The sequence below is a fragment of the Python bivittatus genome, unplaced genomic scaffold (genome assembly GCF_059951505.1).
Source record: "Python bivittatus isolate LINGU-HERP-01145 unplaced genomic scaffold, Pbiv_v1 ctg000410_np1212, whole genome shotgun sequence".
In the NCBI taxonomy this organism is placed as follows: domain Eukaryota; kingdom Metazoa; phylum Chordata; class Lepidosauria; order Squamata; family Pythonidae; genus Python; species Python bivittatus.
Genome location: NW_028277067.1, coordinates 3787223 through 3803736, shown reverse-complemented (window position 1 = coordinate 3803736; position 16514 = coordinate 3787223). Strand labels below are relative to the sequence as shown.

At 39.8% G+C, this 16514-nt stretch overlaps 1 protein-coding gene across 1 annotated transcript; it reads left to right on the top strand.

Annotated features, from left to right (window-relative positions):
- The first annotated feature begins 1785 nt into the window (after nucleotides 1-1785).
- On the top strand, nucleotides 1786-16502 carry FKBP10 (FKBP prolyl isomerase 10). Its single transcript, XM_007425347.4, has 10 exons — nucleotides 1786-2201; nucleotides 6495-6640; nucleotides 6945-7134; nucleotides 7786-7931; nucleotides 8568-8757; nucleotides 10160-10305; nucleotides 11783-11972; nucleotides 12518-12660; nucleotides 13911-14074; nucleotides 14753-16502. The coding sequence occupies exons 1-10, from the start codon at nucleotides 2008-2010 to the stop codon at nucleotides 14933-14935; spliced, it is 1692 nt and encodes a 563-aa protein (XP_007425409.1). The 5' UTR covers nucleotides 1786-2007; the 3' UTR covers nucleotides 14936-16502.
- The last annotated feature ends 12 nt before the right edge of the window (nucleotides 16503-16514 follow it).

Genomic DNA, 16514 nt, shown 5'->3' with positions numbered 1-16514 from the left:
ACGTTCATTCTTCTTCATTACGCCTGCGCAATGGGAAAACAGCTTCATTTCCTTCTCTACGCACGCGCTTGAACTCCCGCCTCCTTTATTTAATCCCTTGATTGCGCAACTGTAACCGAGATCTCGGTTTATAAGGCCGGCGTAAACTGCAACGCGTGTTTGACTCTCTATAAAGTTCAAATGATTCATTCATCTTCACTGGCACACGATTAGTTTCCTCCTCCTGTTCAGAAGGTAGTGCCTACGTTTTGGAAAAGTTTGTATGCACAAAACACACATCACTAGGTTTAATCGAATCCGGACTGGACATTAGATGGAGCAGACACTGAATACCTTTTTGCTGCCAGCTCATGATCCTCAGGATTTGTGCAGCCTGTATATGGTTGCTATACATATAACCTAACTATTGAATTTTCTAAGTTCACACACTATCTAATCAACTAATAGTACAATCCTATATGGCAATATACCTTGAATGTCCCAATAGATTTACCATGGGTTCAAAAACAAACGAACTATATTATTTCTGTATTCCACAGAGAAAATATAATTGTTTCAACATAACCAAATTTTTATACTCAAAGGCTTGGCATCATTGTCTGCTAGAATAAATGCTTATTATTTTATTAACTAGTTACATGATCAATAGGTGGCAGCATTTAGCTGACCTTGGCTGGTCCTGAAAAGTGGGAAAGGAGAATGTTAGGAAATTCTGGATTAAGGAGTTAAAAAAAAAAAAACGGAAAAAAAGAAAATAGAAACCACTTCTGTATTTTTACCCAGAAACTACATGGACGTGTCCATGTCATCACCAAGAATCAAGATGAACTTGAGGAAATTTTATCTGTTAACATACAATACTAAAAGGCCACATTGAATCTCTCAGCTTGTTACATTAGTATTGAGGTTGTTGACATGAGACTAAAGAAATAGTGCCTCTTTTAATCCAACCTGCAAGCTTTACATTTTCAGTTTTAAAACAATTCAGTCGGTGAACAGGAAAAGAGAAATCTGAAAAACGTTTGTACTCCGCTTTCAAATTGTAAATCTGGTAAATGCTGATTTACTCATTGCATTCCAGTTAGGAAAATAAAAGTCTGTCAGGCCTACTCCCTATTTCTACAAGACACTCTTTTATTTCGCTTACACTCTCACTGTGGTTATACAACAAGGTCTTAGGCAAAGAATCTCTCTGCCTATTCTATAGTGCAGTGTTTCTCAACCTTGGCAATTTTAAGATGTGTGGACTTCAGCTTCCAGAATTCCCCAGCCAGCAAAGCTGGCTGGGGAATTCTGGGAGTTGAAGTCCACACATCTTAAAATTGCCAAGGTTGAGAAACACTGCTACAATGGAACTTATAACTAAAGTTTTCCGAATGTATTAAGTTGTCCAATCCTCTGGCATAAGAGCATTTTCTATGTGGCAGTAGATTCCGTTACGCTAACAACGTTTTGGGGAAGAAACCCAACAGAGGGAGGATTCTCACTCAGCCGCCTCTGCTGCTCCACTACACACTCTTTGGGACCACGTAAGCAGGCCTCCGCTTTTCAGCTGGCTTAACCAGCCGGCACTAGGACCAGGAAAAGGGTTTCTCTCAACCTCTTTAATGAGCCCGCTTCTCTCGTCAGGGCTTTTTGCTGCCCGGGCATGTTTTTCAAATAGTTTCTAGCAGTCTTTGATGCTCAGCTGGGGAGGGGCAGGGGGGATTATAAGGGAGGGCAGGGCAACTCCTGCCATTTGAGACGGATTGCGCTAATCGCAGGAACCGGAGTCGCGCAGGGGTCTGGGATCTTTTTTGGCCACCCTAGCTCAGGCCGCCCCTTTACACGTCGACGGAATTGATGCTGCTGGCTGGAGTCCTTTAGGCCGCCTCTATTTTAGCAAAGCGCCTCCTCTGGCCCCGTTCTTTCCCGTCCCTCCTCCCCCCCCCCATCCCAACGCAGCCTACAACCTCGAAGGGCAGCCTCCTTTCTCCCTTTTGCACGATTGTGCCATCAGGGAAGATCATGAGTTTGCTCTGCCTTATCTTCGCCCTGAGTTCTTGGGGGGTTCACGGCTTGGGAGACCCCGGTCCCTTAGAGGATGTCGTCATTGACAGATACTACATCCCCAAAGTGTGCTTGCGAGAAGTCCAGATGGGTGACTTTGTCCGCTACCATTACAATGGGACCTTTCAAGACGGCACCAAGTTTGACTCCAGGTACTTGCTCGCTCGCTCAGTAAATCCAGCGCAACCATCTGAGGGAAAAGGCAGGGCTGTCTTGAAAAGCTGCCCTTTTGTCCAGACCAGGGATAGGTGTGCGCGGGCCACGGACAATGCTGTGCGATCCTTAGTGGCCCTATTAAATCTGAATTCCAAAAGGCTAAGCATATTACTTATTAGTAGAATTTGAAGGAAAAATGTTTTTTTCCCTATAAATTGAAAGGCAGAAACAAAAAGATGTTGCATTTTATTATTCCATTTTTGCAAAGCATTTCTGAAGTATTCAGCAAAAAACTAAAAAAGAAAAGAAGGCCACACCCTCCCTTTCTTGGGGAATTGTGTATCTTCTCTGTTCCCTGCTTTGCTGGGCTTCAAGAAAAAAGAAATTCAGTTTTGTTGATCCTTCACATCACTTCTATGTGACTGCATAGCATTTGTGTTGCAGAAGGCAAAGCATGGAGGAATGTTGTTGGGACAATTTTATAAATTTATAAATAATTTTATAAATGCCCAGTTCTGAGTGAGAAGGAAGGTGACCCAGCTTGGGAACCAGACATTTGAGTGAAGGAGAGGTAAGATGGATTCCTGTGTTACAGTGGGTTGAGATGCCAGTGCAAATGGTGGAGAATTCAATATGGTAAACTTTAAAATGTGTTTAAATCTACTAGCTTAAGTACATTGTGAAATATTAACATGTTGAATGATTGTCAATCATATTTTGAAGTTTACTCTTTGACCAAAATATTAGAAACAGGTTTGTTCCTTATTGAACAATTGTATAGAAGCCATCTGTGCATTTTTCCTTTCACCTTTGTAAATAAAAGGGTTAGAGACTTGGAAAGGGACTTTTGATTACCTTTGAGGCCCATGAGGAGCTCTTTCATGATACAGCTGCAGTAGCAGATATCCAATCCAGAGTCTTTGCTTATCAGAAATGTTTCAGATGACTTTGATGCATTGACTGTGATGAAGCTATTCCAATATATTGTGGGGGTCATAAATATGCTTTCTTAGAAGCTCACTGAATTCAGTGGATTTAGTCTGTAGGCTTTCTGATCTAAGTTTAAACCTAATGAGGCAGGTAACACTCTGAGGACTGCAACACTTTTGAAACAATTTGATTATAATGACATCTGCTATTCATGCCAAACTATGTTTGCTGTAGATTTTGACTGTGGAATCCTAAACTGTATCTCTAATGATTTTCACAATTGTTCCTTTTAAAAAATGGGTTTAAGTTGCGATTGCACCATGCATTAATCACTGTAATCATCTCCCTCAACCTCTGGTTCTCTAATGGCATAATTCTGTTAAACGTCTACCCAGAAGTAGTTCCCATTGAGTTGAATGACATTTACTTCTGGGGAGATGGTCACAGGCTTCAGTCCTGCAACTGCTATAGGGGTCCCTGTCATTCAGCATCTGAGAAGCTTCTGAGCAGGATTCCTGACAAGTAGCCATATTTCATTTGATTTTTGCCCTAGCACCTCATACTAAGTACTCTGTATTTGCACTGCTGGGGTTTCTGAACCTGCAGCAAGCCTTCTCCAATTCCATGCTTTCCACATGTGTTTGACTACAACTCTTATCATTCCCAGCCTGCATGACCCATGTCAGTCAACACACCTCAATGGCACCTGATTGGGGGAAGCTAAGAGAAAGGCTTATTATATTAGCTATATTGGCTAACAGCCATTAATTAGCTGGTCTTCCACTAAGACTGTCTTTGCAAACTATTTATGTAAGCGTTCCTTTAGTAGATCAATCCAATTCAACATATTTCCTTATTTTTTTACTAATTAAAACTAATGCTGAAAATGTCAGAAAAGAAGGCTTGGCAATGAGTTACATGCACAATAGAGCATTGTTATCTATGGAAGGAGGATATTTTCCATATCTTCTAAAAAGGTGGGAAACCAATTTACAAACAAACAAAAAATAGATTCCCTCATTGAATGCATCCACATTTCTTTAATAAAATAAATAGGCAGTCATATTCATGATAATCCCATACACTAAAGTACCATGCTTTTAACTAGTCCGAAAATTGAAAAGAAATCCTTCTCCAGTAACTGGATATGATATACTCTGTTAGTTCAAGCATCAGTGAATCTGCATGTAATTTTACTTATACATCTGTAGTATTCAAATATATTAGGACATTTCAAGATTTGCTTCAAGTGTCAAACATCATTACACTTAAATGTTTAGTTCTGATTTTCATCTAGACATGGTCCTGAGAATATTTAAAGAAAAAAGACAATGAGTTGCAATGGGATGCCAAAGGAGATGGCGTCTACAATGGGATCTGCAGTTTTGGCTGTAGACGTGTCACCACATGAAACCATAAAAGGACTGAGACGTTAATTTTAAATGGCTAGATTTTGCAAGCTAGAATATTGGCTTCTATTCCCATTCCAAATGCATGGAGTAGGCTGCAGCCCAATAAAATGCATGCAGACTTATGCCTACTTTAAGTTTTCTGAAGATTTACCAGTAAAAAAAAAAATCAGCCCCAGTTTAAACTACAGCCAATTTTGGAAAGGCCTTGGTGACTTAGCTAGTCTTTCCTCCAGCTGCATTCAGAATGTAAAATTCTGCTATTCCACTCTGACCAAAGGAAGCTAGAGATCATGTTTCATTTGCTTCTTTCTATGCTAGAAAAAGTGTGGGTTTTTTTCCCCTCAGAAGGAGAGGTTTACAGAATTGCTCTCTTACTAAATCAAACATCCATCCATGATCTGGACAAATAATTGGTTTGGGATACAACTTCGTTAAACAGATGGATTCTGCTTTTGTAGCACAGTAATAATTACAGCAGATCTGTCCTAAAGTATTCAACTGCATCATTACTTCAAGAGGGAATGCTTAGCCAGTCTATTCTGCACATGGATGACCACTGTGACTCATTACCATACCCACTTTTTTGCATATAAATTGATAAATTGGGGTCATAGGACCTTTAGTTGCTGATTTCTTCAGCCCATTTTCTTTTCATTTTTTCACAACCAGAGTCATGTCCTTCTCTGTTTAACTTTGCACTGATTCTACCCTGGACCTGCAACAGAACAGATATGATAGATGGAGAAAATCCTGCTGCAGTTGGAATAACCTTCTAACGGGACAGAAACACCTTTCAAAGGGAACAAAAGACTTGCTTGCAGGGCTAAGCCAAAATTGAAGTTCTAAGTAAAGTGTATTGATTTGAGTGGCAGGTTGGGATGAGACAGAGTAACTGGTTGCCCAGCAAACCCTATGGTCAAATGGAAACTTAAATCTGGGTCTTCTTAGTACAAGTATGACAAGATTGAATGGCTGTGGATTTTAGGGCTCTTCCTATCCAGTGATTTTCCATCAACTCTGGGTGGGGTAATACTGCCCCACACAGGGTTAGTGCACAATCTGGGAGCCCTCCTGGACTTGCAGTTCTTGCTGAAGGAGCAGATGGCAATGGTGGTCAGGAGACTCTGCACAATTACATCTTGTGTGCCAGCTGCACCCATTCCTAGATTGGGAGGTACTGCTCATGGTCACTCTTGCTGTAGTCACCTCCCAGTTGGCGTATTGCAACACACTCTATGTAGGGCTGCCCTTGAATAGCATTCAGAAGCTGGTCCAGAGCGCAGCAGTACATGCAGTATTGGGTAACACCACTGCTATATGAGTTGAACTGGTTTCTGTATGGAGTTCAAGGTACTGGTTCTCACCTTTAAAGCCCTACGTGGCATGGGGCCAGATTACTTGCAGGATGGTTTCAGCCCATCCCATGAGATCAAGCAGAGTGGGCAAGTTCCAGGTCCCATTGGTGAGGCAGTATCACTTGTTGAGCCCTAGGAAGCATATCTTCCCTGTCATGGCAGCTGCCTTGTGGAAAAGCCACACTTTTGAGACACAGACAGTCCTGAACCTGCTGGCCTTCTGGAAGGCCATGAAAACTTGGCTTTTCCTCTAGGCACGGGGGGCAGGATGTTAATGGAGCTCTGGTGTGGGTGTGCACAATATGTTAGTAATGAGATTTTTTTAGGGTCGTTGACTTAGGTTTTTCTTTAATTGATTTGTAAATTTGTATGGTGTTCTCTGTTACCACCCAGCGTTCCTCTGGTAGATCATCCACTATATAAATCTGTCTAATAAACAAACAAATATAAGTTTTATACTACATTGGTTCTTACAACACTGCCACATTTTGTTATTGGTTATTGGGCAATTTAGAACAATTATCTAATTATTTGTTTTTTAATCAGAATAATTTTGCTCACCCCTTCTGACAATAGTTTCTTCCTTCTCCAGCTATGACCGAGGTGCCACTGTGGCAGGTGTAGCAGGTGTGGGACGACTCATCACTGGGATGGACAGGGGCCTGCAGGGCATGTGTGTGAATGAGAGGAGGCATCTCATTGTGCCACCTCACCTTGGCTATGGCAGCATCGGTGTTGGTGAGTATCAAACTTTTGAAGTTGACTGGATAGGAAAGATAATGAGAGCAGAACTGTGCTTACAGATCTAAATTGGAAAGTTGCTTCTCAACCCCAATCACACACACACACTATATTTCCCAGATTTCTTTTTTTCCCTCCAAGCCATATAATATTTCCATCCATAATTCTTTTCTTCACCATTTTCTTTGCAAAGTATCTTCTAGCTAGATGATAATACAGAATGATATAATGCTATGTGAGGACAGTGCATGTGGTACTCTCTTGGTCTCCATTATAGTATATCTTATTTTCAAACCCTTAGCTGGTCTGATCCCACCAGACACCACCCTGTATTTTGATGTCATCTTGCTTGACATTTGGAACAAAGAAGACAAGTTGCAGGTCACCACCCTCTACAAGCCACAACAGTGTAATCGCACAGTGGAAAATTCAGACTTTGTACGTTACTACTATAATGGTACTCTTCTGGATGGGACCCCTTTTGACACCAGGTAGGAAGTGCCAAAGTAGAGAAGGCAATTTCTTGGCAGCTGAGGATAATACTTTTATAAAAATAATCAGTTAAGGGCCACCATAATTGAGCATACGATGCGATGGTATCACGAGGGGACATGATCTAAGTGGTTCTGCTGAAAGAAGCTTGCGGGCCACACATGACCTAAGTTTGCCCACTTTGATGCTAAAGGCTTAATAGTGGTTTGGTTCAGACAAAGAGAAAAAATATCCAAGAAAGCAATTCCCATAATCAACTCAACGAGTTCATTTTTTTCAAGAGTAGGAACAGCAATCCTCAAGCAACTATACTGTAGCCATTGCAGAAGAAGCAGACGTTCCCAGCCGTAGTTCAAGAAAAAAAGTTGATTGATAAAAATGTTGTAATCATTTAATTCACAATGCAGTTACAAAGCAAAGACCTTTTTGCAAAATAATTAATTTCTAACTAACTGCAAAGGAGTCTAATAAGAGTAGACAGATACTAGTATATCACCTAGAGTGATTATTCCTTGCCAGAGGCATCCAAATTACTTGCTCTTTTATGGTACTATATACCACTGCTGGCTGCCAAGTTTTATGCTTTCCATGATCAGCTTCATCTACCTAGTATCTGATTTTTTTCCCCTCCATCTTCTCTTGCTTCCTAGCTATGGAAAAGACAATACTTATGACACCTATGTGGGTACAGGCTGGCTAATCAAAGGTATGGACGAAGGCTTGCTAGGCATGTGTCCAGGAGAGAAGCGGCAAATAATCATGCCTCCTTTTCTGGCCTATGGAGAAAAAGGCTATGGTAAGCTGGACATGAAATTCAAGTATTTCTTCTGCATCAAGAGATGAACTGCTCCTGTTCTTCCCCTATCAAATCCTGAGCCACAAAAATATGCAGATATACTAATTTGGATTTCACAGATAAGTTATTTTGTGGACTTAAAAAACAGCCACCACCCATCACTTGCACGTTTTGTTACATGGAGAAGTAGATCCACGTAGGGAGAGGATTGTGGCTGTTAGCTCTACATCTGCATGGGACCTTTTGTAGTTTTGGGATTCAGCAGCCTTTGCCATCTTTCCACCCTCCAGTTATATTGGGACTGCAAATCTCAGAATTCCCAGCTGGGTAGGAGAAGTATGTGGATTATATGCAGCGTTGGGATATGTTGGGGAAGTTGTTTTACATCCAGGTGCTGCCAGCTGCTGAGACCTGTAATGAACCAAGGTTAGCAACTGGACATCTTTTTAATGAATGGCAGAATCTATTACCACAAACAGAATCTTATGTATTTCTCCAGAGTAAATGCCCACAAATAACAGCACACATATACAGCATGCTGTATTGCCCAATTTAAAATAATTGTTTTCCCCTTATCTGGCCCAATTCATATCCGTGTCAGGTTGTGCTGAGTCCTTTCTCCTTTCTTTCTCTCAGGTACTGTCATCCCCCCGCAGGCGTCTCTGGTTTTTTATGTTCTTCTGATGGACTTGCACAATCCAAAAGATAGTATCTTCCTGGAGCACTTGGAAGTGCCAGCAACATGCAAACGCAAGGCTGTAACTGGAGATTTTGTGCGGTATCATTACAATGGCACTTTGATGGATGGGACCCTCTTTGATTCCAGGTGAAGAAAACATTCTGCTGAATCAATTTCAATTTCTGATGACTACATGCCCATATAGCCTTCTTAGCAACAGTATGGAAGTGACTGGCTTCTTCTAAGCTGTTTCTTTGACATTTTATTTATTTATTTTATTTATTCAATTTTATTAATTCCCAACTCCGATGGACTCTGGGTGGTGTACAAAACTGGAAAATCCAGAAAAACAGGTAAAACATCAAACTGCCCAGACTAAAATGATCTTATAAATCAAACATAACAGGAGCCCCAGAAATACAATGATACATTGATACATCAACCTCAGACTTAGACCAAAGCCAGGTTTTAAGAGCTTTCCAGAATATGTAGGTACAACCTCCAGCCTTGGAATTTCCTGGTGGCCTTCCATGCTGGTACTAACCAGCTTTTTAGACATCAGCAATAGTTGGCTATGTGCCATGACCTGCTGAGGTAGAAACACAAAAAGGTCCTAGAACTGGAATCTTACCTTACATCATCGGATAAGAAAGCAGTGAAAGCCTTAAGTTGCATAGAGAGGTGATAGATTTCAGTCAAGGGAGTTCACTCAACATAGGTTGCTTTGTTAAGGTTGGATGTTCAAGGTAGGTTTTGCCACATGTCTAGACACTCAACTGTGTCAGCACAACTGAAGTTGTACCTCTTTTGCTAGAATAATGGGTTTCTGACCCTTTCTGGCAAAGTAGAATCCTTACACCAACTGGTTACACATCCCAGAAGATTTGGTCACATCACAGCAAATAGTACTACAAATCTCACTGTCCCATATATTAGATTCTGTCCTGAATAAAACAGCACCTTTGTGTTATGCAAGAGAGAAAAGGCCAATTCATGTCAGTCTTTGTTTGGGTGATCTGTGTATACAAATTATCATCCACAAAGGAGGTGCCAATAAGGGCAACTGGAGCAGCATAAACTGCTAAAGCAAAATCCTGGTGAATTGTGTCTTACCATATCATTTAAACACATAGCTAATGAGAAAGTGCTTCCTTGTTTCTGTCCTATGTGTTGCTCCTCTATTATCTTCATAAATCCAGATCAGTACATTCAGAAGGTCAGTATATCCAGAAGGGTCTTCCAAATACAGATCAAGAACAAGATGCAATTACAAGTTGGGCAGCAAGAAGTAGAAGTCCTCTGATTGTTGAGATCCTATCTGGACCTGATCCAAGAAAATTGTACAGGAGTGAGAGGCTGCCACATCTTTATCTTCCAACCATTCAGGAAGCCAGATTTGTGCATCTTGTTGTGATCTTCCTTTCCTTATCCAGGGCAAGTCTATCTAAATGACCTCAGACCATTTGAACAGACTGGCTGGGGGTGGGCAGTAGGTTTTGCTGTAGAACCAGCCAGTTCTTCCCCACATTTTCTCTTTCTCCAATTCCAGTTATTCACGGAATCATACTTACGACACTTATATTGGGAAAGGCTATATCATCTCTGGAATGGATCAAGGACTACAAGGGGTCTGTGTTGGTGAAAGAAGACGGATAATAATTCCTCCTCATTTAGCCTATGGAGAAAATGGGGCAGGTAGGAGAAACAAGAAGATTCGGGAAACCTTTAGTGTAACTATTATAAACATTAGTAAATGTATAACATTCCCCATGTATTACCTTCCAAACATGTTTGACGTCAGCTCTTGTAAGTCCCATGCTCATTGTGAAATCCAAATGCATCTAAAGGGATCTGTGGGAATTGTGTTCTTTGCTGGTCAAACAGCAATCTGCACCTGTAAGATATAATTACACCATGAATACAAATCAGGCACTCTTAAATTTGTATTAAATTTAAAGAGTTCCCTATAAACCTGAGAATGCAGGTTTTAAAATGTCTGAGTTAGCTATGTGGCTCAATTCGTATATGGTTATTTGGGACATCTGAACAGATGAACCATTGGCAATTAGAGGTTATGACTCTTGAATTACGGATGTACCTGCAAACATAAGATAAATTGTCAGCATTTTGCAGTAGTTCCTTTCCTATGTCTGGATCTTATGCCACTCTACACAACATATTTTCCTCTCCTAGAAACAAATCCAAGATGTTTATACTGTATGGATCATAATCAAGTTATTTTAGTAGGCTATTGATTTAATTGATTGGAATAGAATGAAATCTCATTTTTCCCTGGGTAATCAAGGTGGCATGTATAGCACTCCATTCTCTAAATTTTTCACCCCCAAAACCATGTGAGTTGAGCTGAGACAGTATGACTGACCCAAAGTAACTAAGTGACTTTCCATGACTGAGGGCAGATATGCACTTTTAACTCCTCAATCCTAGTCTAGCACTTTACCCGCTACATCACATGGGCTCTCCTATGAAATGTTAACAGAGCAGTGTTAATTAGAATCCAATTACCCTAACATCTATTCTTGTGGCAACTACCTCACTTTGTCTTATGGTAGAGTTGGGCTCTACCTTTCCCTTGCAACACACAATCTTAGGGGAGCATTGGTTGGCCTCTAAATCTAGTACAGCAATACAGAGACACAACAGATCCTGCATGAAACATGAAAGTGTCCAAGAATTTCTGCAAATTTACTTGATTCCTGCCATGGAGATTTTGCATTCATCAATAGGTAGTACAGCGTGGAAAACTTTTTAGAAGACAGAAAGTTCACATTCTAGCCCACTGAATGGTAGAAGGTAGAAGAAATGGCTGAGTTTATACCTCATGATCATTTGTTTGCTTATACTTTCATGCAGTATATGAACCCACCAACTCTGGTTTGTTAGACCATACTTTACTGTCTCAACATGATGCGTGTACCTTGATGTCATAGCTTGTTCAATAAACCAATGATTAAAACAAACTGGGTTAACACAATATGTAAATACAGGGAATATGTCAATGAACAGTGTTGCCTCTGTGCTCTTTAAAACTTTCTGGAGCCCATATTCCTGGAAAACAGAGCAGCAAAATATCTTGGGTCAGCCAAGTTCCACAGAAGACCTACATACGTACCTTTCTTCTCACTCTTTCTTTCATTCTTTTGTGTTCCAGGGAGCAAGATACCGGGCTCAGCTGTCCTTGTATTTGACGTCCATGTCATTGATTTCCACAACCCCACAGATCCAGTAGAGATAGAAACCATCTTCCGCCCTGCAGACTGTAACATTACCACTCAGGATAGAGATTTTGTCCGTTATCATTATAACTGCTCACTTCTGGATGGCACCAAGCTTTTCTCCTCGTGAGTGCCTAGCTCAGAGTTCAGTTCAATTAAATGTCTATCCTGCCTCATTGTAAAAATCCCAAAATGGAAATATTGAGCAAATACACCATCAAAATATAGGGGGATGGGGGTGGGTTTACCTATATAAAACAGGCATACACTCCTAATTTGAATTTCATTTTTCACCATCAAAGATTGACCAATCCCCCTTCCCCTCAAAAGTCACTATATAAATTTGAAGACAATTTTGAACTTCTAAATTACAAAAATACTTTTGCTTTGAGATTTCTTTCATGGGCTGTCTGGTGAGAGTACAACTGTGTCAGTGTCCTGCGTTGCTTTATGTCCCCTTCTAAGGAATTGCAGAACAAAATAATATTTGCTAAATAAGGAGATACATTAATTTGCATACAGTAATTTATACAAGTGCAGAATTTAGATTTTCTTAAGTCTAGAATTGTAGGGAAAACGCTTTGGAGAGCCAACAGGGGATGGAGCACATTATTCTGAAAATCCAACCAAGTGTTTTCAAGAGGACTCAATGGTTTGTTTCCCACTGACAGGCATGATTATGAACATCCTCAAGAAGCCACCCTGGGTACCAATAAGATCATTGAAGGCTTGAACAGTGGCCTACTCAGCATGTGTGTGGGAGAGAAGAGGACCGTCATTGTTCCTCCACATTTGGGGCATGGTGAAAGTGGTGGTAAGGCAACTTCTCAGGGAACATTTCAGACTATCATTCAATTGTACAGGCTGAGTCGAAGACGTGGAAAAATAAAATATTGGATGAATCCTGAATCCCTCCCTCCCTCCCTTCCTGCTAGGTACCATTGTTGAAGAAGTGGATCAAAGTGTGTGTGGTATGCCTTGTGTAATCTCTAATTTCAGTTGGCTAAGCTGCTGGGCAAGATTTGTACAGGACAGGTGATGGGTTTCAGTGCACATACCCCCTAAATGAAGCAGAATAAGTTAAAACAATTAAAATGTGCACTTCATGAATCTTGAAATATGATTTCTAGTTGTTGTTGTTTTTTTTTGCTTTCTCTAGCAATGTACATCAAATTCTAAATATTATGGTAGCATCTAGTCTTTTAATCCATCACCTTAGAAATGATGCATTGATTCTACTAAGAGAGCTTAAATTCTTAGAAATAATTGTTGTAATCTCTAATATAACTGTTAAAGAAAGCTTTATCAGGACGAATATTTCCCCTACCTTTGACTTGAAGACCTATTTTGCATGTCACACTAAGACATAATGTGTTTTTTTTGGGTTTAAGCTTAGCATATTGCATGAACACAGCATTTACTTAGAACACACAGTGGTTTATTTAGTAAACCATGGTTAAGCAAACAGTAGCCCAATGTAATGTATGCTTCCTGTAACTAATACAGTGGTACCTTGGTTCACGAACGCTTCTGTTCATGAACAATTCGGTTCGCGAACAGCAGCGTTCACAAAATTTTGCTTCCGTTCGCGAACTCCGCATTGGGTGACGAACATGACCCACAGCCATTTTCCCTGCTTTGACACGTGGTCATGGCTTCCTCCCTCCAAACAATAACCGCCTCCCCACCCGCCTTCCTGTCCTCCACGCCAGAAGTCGCCTCAAGCAAGGTTAGTGTTCTCTCTCTTCATACTGTACTGTACTGTACTTTTTAAAAAATACATATGGTTCAGAACGGATTAACCGTATTTACATTGAACCTTTACATTGATTCGGTTGGCGGCCAAAATCGGTTGGCGACCAAATTTGTAGGGGTCAGAACAGATTAACCGTATTTACATTGAACCTCATGGGAAAATGTGATTCAGTTCGCGACCAATTCGGTTCACGACCAGAGTCGCGGAACAAATTAAGTTCGTGAACCGAGGTACCACTGTACTTTCATGCATGCCTGGAAAGTAGATCTTGCTGCATTGCTGAGATGTCAATCTTTTTTTTTTTAAAGCCCGGGGTGTACCTGGAAGTGCTGTTCTTCGCTTTGACATAGAACTTTTACACATGGAAGTAGGTGTTCCAGAAGGGTATTTGTTCATCTGGCATGGTGAGCCACCAGAAAACCTGTTTGAAGCCATGGATCTGAATAAGAATGGTGAAGTCCCATCAGAAGAGGTGAGACTGGGTTCTGTTTTAGAAAGAAAGCAACCAGTAAAGGATTCAGAACTTGAAGGGTAATTGGATCAATTTTTATTGTTTAGTCCATTGAATGCACATGTTGGCAAAAAAGAAAGAAGTCTAAAGCAAGCCACAAGATTTTTACCTTTAGGATATGCATAGTTATTGCAGAAAACATCTCAGAAGAAGCATTCCCTGTTATGGGATGGAGCTCTTAAAATGGTAGTTTTTATAAATACCTGAATTGTTTTTAAACCTACATTGGGGGGAAAATCTATTAGGGCATTCAATAGTCAGTGTATACAGTAAAATCAATAACTGATTAAATGGATTATTCATTTTACGTGCATTTGTTGAAAATAACCCTTAATGAAAGCCTAAGAAATACAGCTTTTCTGAGACTATAAAACAACAAAACCATATAATATTTCCAAGTGCATCTGTTGCTTCCTCTAGCCATGGGTAGTAACTGTTAAATATTTTGATTATAAATTATCGGTACAATGTAATCTAGATCCATTCCAATTAATTGCTTTTATTAATGGCCAGAGAAAGAAAAAGACTCTGAAATCAGGGAAGCCAGAAATAATCACTTATTTTGAAATGCTACACGTTGGGGCCCATTTGTGGAAATAATGGAACTATTGTTCTCTTTTCTCTGTCTCCATTCTGCAGTTCTCCACATTCATTAAGTCCCAGATTGCAGAGGACAAAGGACATATGATTCCAGGCATTGAGCCGGAAAAAGTAATCACAGACATGTTTCAGAACCAAGACCGGAATAAGGATGGGAAGATCACAGCAGAGGAACTGAAGCTGAAGTCAGATGAGGATCAAGTTAAACATGAGGAACTTTAAAAAATGAAGAATCCTTTTTTAAAAGCACTCCAGTTTGGTGGCCCTTTCCCTATTTTGGGGAGCAAATTGGTCCCCAATCACTTCCAGTGTTAGACTGGATATAGGAAGCCGACAGGATTTGTTCCACATTTGGTGTTGCTTTGACTGCATATTATTGGGAACTAGTTAAATGAGATCATGATTGAACAAACCAAACCCACTGGACTAACAGAATGATGATAAATCTCCCAATTCACTGGTGGTGTGTTTTTCCCGAGACCAACTTCTCCCACCTTAACTGCATTCTGCTTATTTCCTCAAGATTGACTACAGCAGATTGTCTTGCCCAGAAATAATTAAATTAACCCAGATATTCTATTTGGAATCTGTGTATTCACCTGTCCAAATCAAGTAAGGTTGAATTTCCTATCAGGAAACCTGGACAGGGTCATTGGAGCCAAATAAGCAATAACAGGACTCTTTGCATTCAGAGACTATTTTCAGGCTTTCAAGGCAAAGAAAGCCTGAATTTATTTTTCTTTTTGGTCAAAGTTAGACTAAGCAGGAATTAAAACAAAAACACGCAACATACAGTAATAATTTTCCGGGCAATATTCCTGCACCATGTTGAAAGGATTTAATAGGTTCAGACTTTTATCATGACTTTGAATTTCTTTAACTGCTGTTAAAATGTACAGGGCTGTTTGATGAATATCTTGAAAATCTAGAGTGTCTTGATCAGAAGGGCATGAACATAACTTACTTTCCTTATATCAGCTCTGATTGCATTTTTCTCTCAGTTAATGGTGATTTGTGGTTAGCTGATAAAATTAAAATCCTTTAATCATTAAAATTCTTGAAAGCAGCATAAAATGTGCAGAACACTTATAGTTATACTGACTTATAAGATGTTTTTGAAGGGCAGTACACACAACTATTTGTAGTGTTTGCACACAATACACACACACACACTAGTGAAACCTTCCCCAAACTAGTATCTTACAGAAATATTTTGATTTCAATTCCCATGCCTTTTTGTTTGAGAAACTGATTTTCTCTCATGCATTTCAAGTTGTACATCAAGTCATCCAATAAAGATGATAGGAACATAGCAGCTACATCTTTTGAAGGCCACTTCATTCACCAGTGGAACAAATATTTATCATCATACATAGGCTACAAAATTAAATGTACTATCTCATGTTTCACCCACCTAAAGTCTAGGACCCATTCTTTTTTACGCAATTGCCAGAACATTCAGAAATTTACAGTATCCAGAATTCTTTAGGAGAACAGAAAAGGCATAACATTAAGGACTGAAATCAGTTAAATCACTACTAAAGACAAATATGTGCATTGGGACTTAACACAAATCTGAATAGGTTTTTTTTTTTAAATTACTATTGTCTTTAAAAAGGCTAGCATGGTGAGGTCTTCAGTGGTGCTATGGTAACTTTTAAAAAATTGGTTCAATTAAAGCAGATGGAACAAAATAAAATAGGCATACCAAAATGTTCAAAATAAGACATTTGTTTTATTATATTTACATGTCTTTTGAATAAAAAAATGTTGAAAACTTTGTGGAAAAGCTGGATCTGGG

Coding starts and splice junctions, on each gene's coding strand:
- FKBP10 (XM_007425347.4), top strand. CDS start 2,008: ATGAGTTTGCTCTGCCTTATCTTCGCCCTGAGTTCTTGGGGGGTTCAC. Junction 11,973..12,517: donor GGCACCAAGCTTTTCTCCTC/GTGAGTGCCTAG, acceptor TCCCACTGACAG/GCATGATTATGAACATCCTC. Junction 14,075..14,752: donor GTGAAGTCCCATCAGAAGAG/GTGAGACTGGGT, acceptor TCCATTCTGCAG/TTCTCCACATTCATTAAGTC.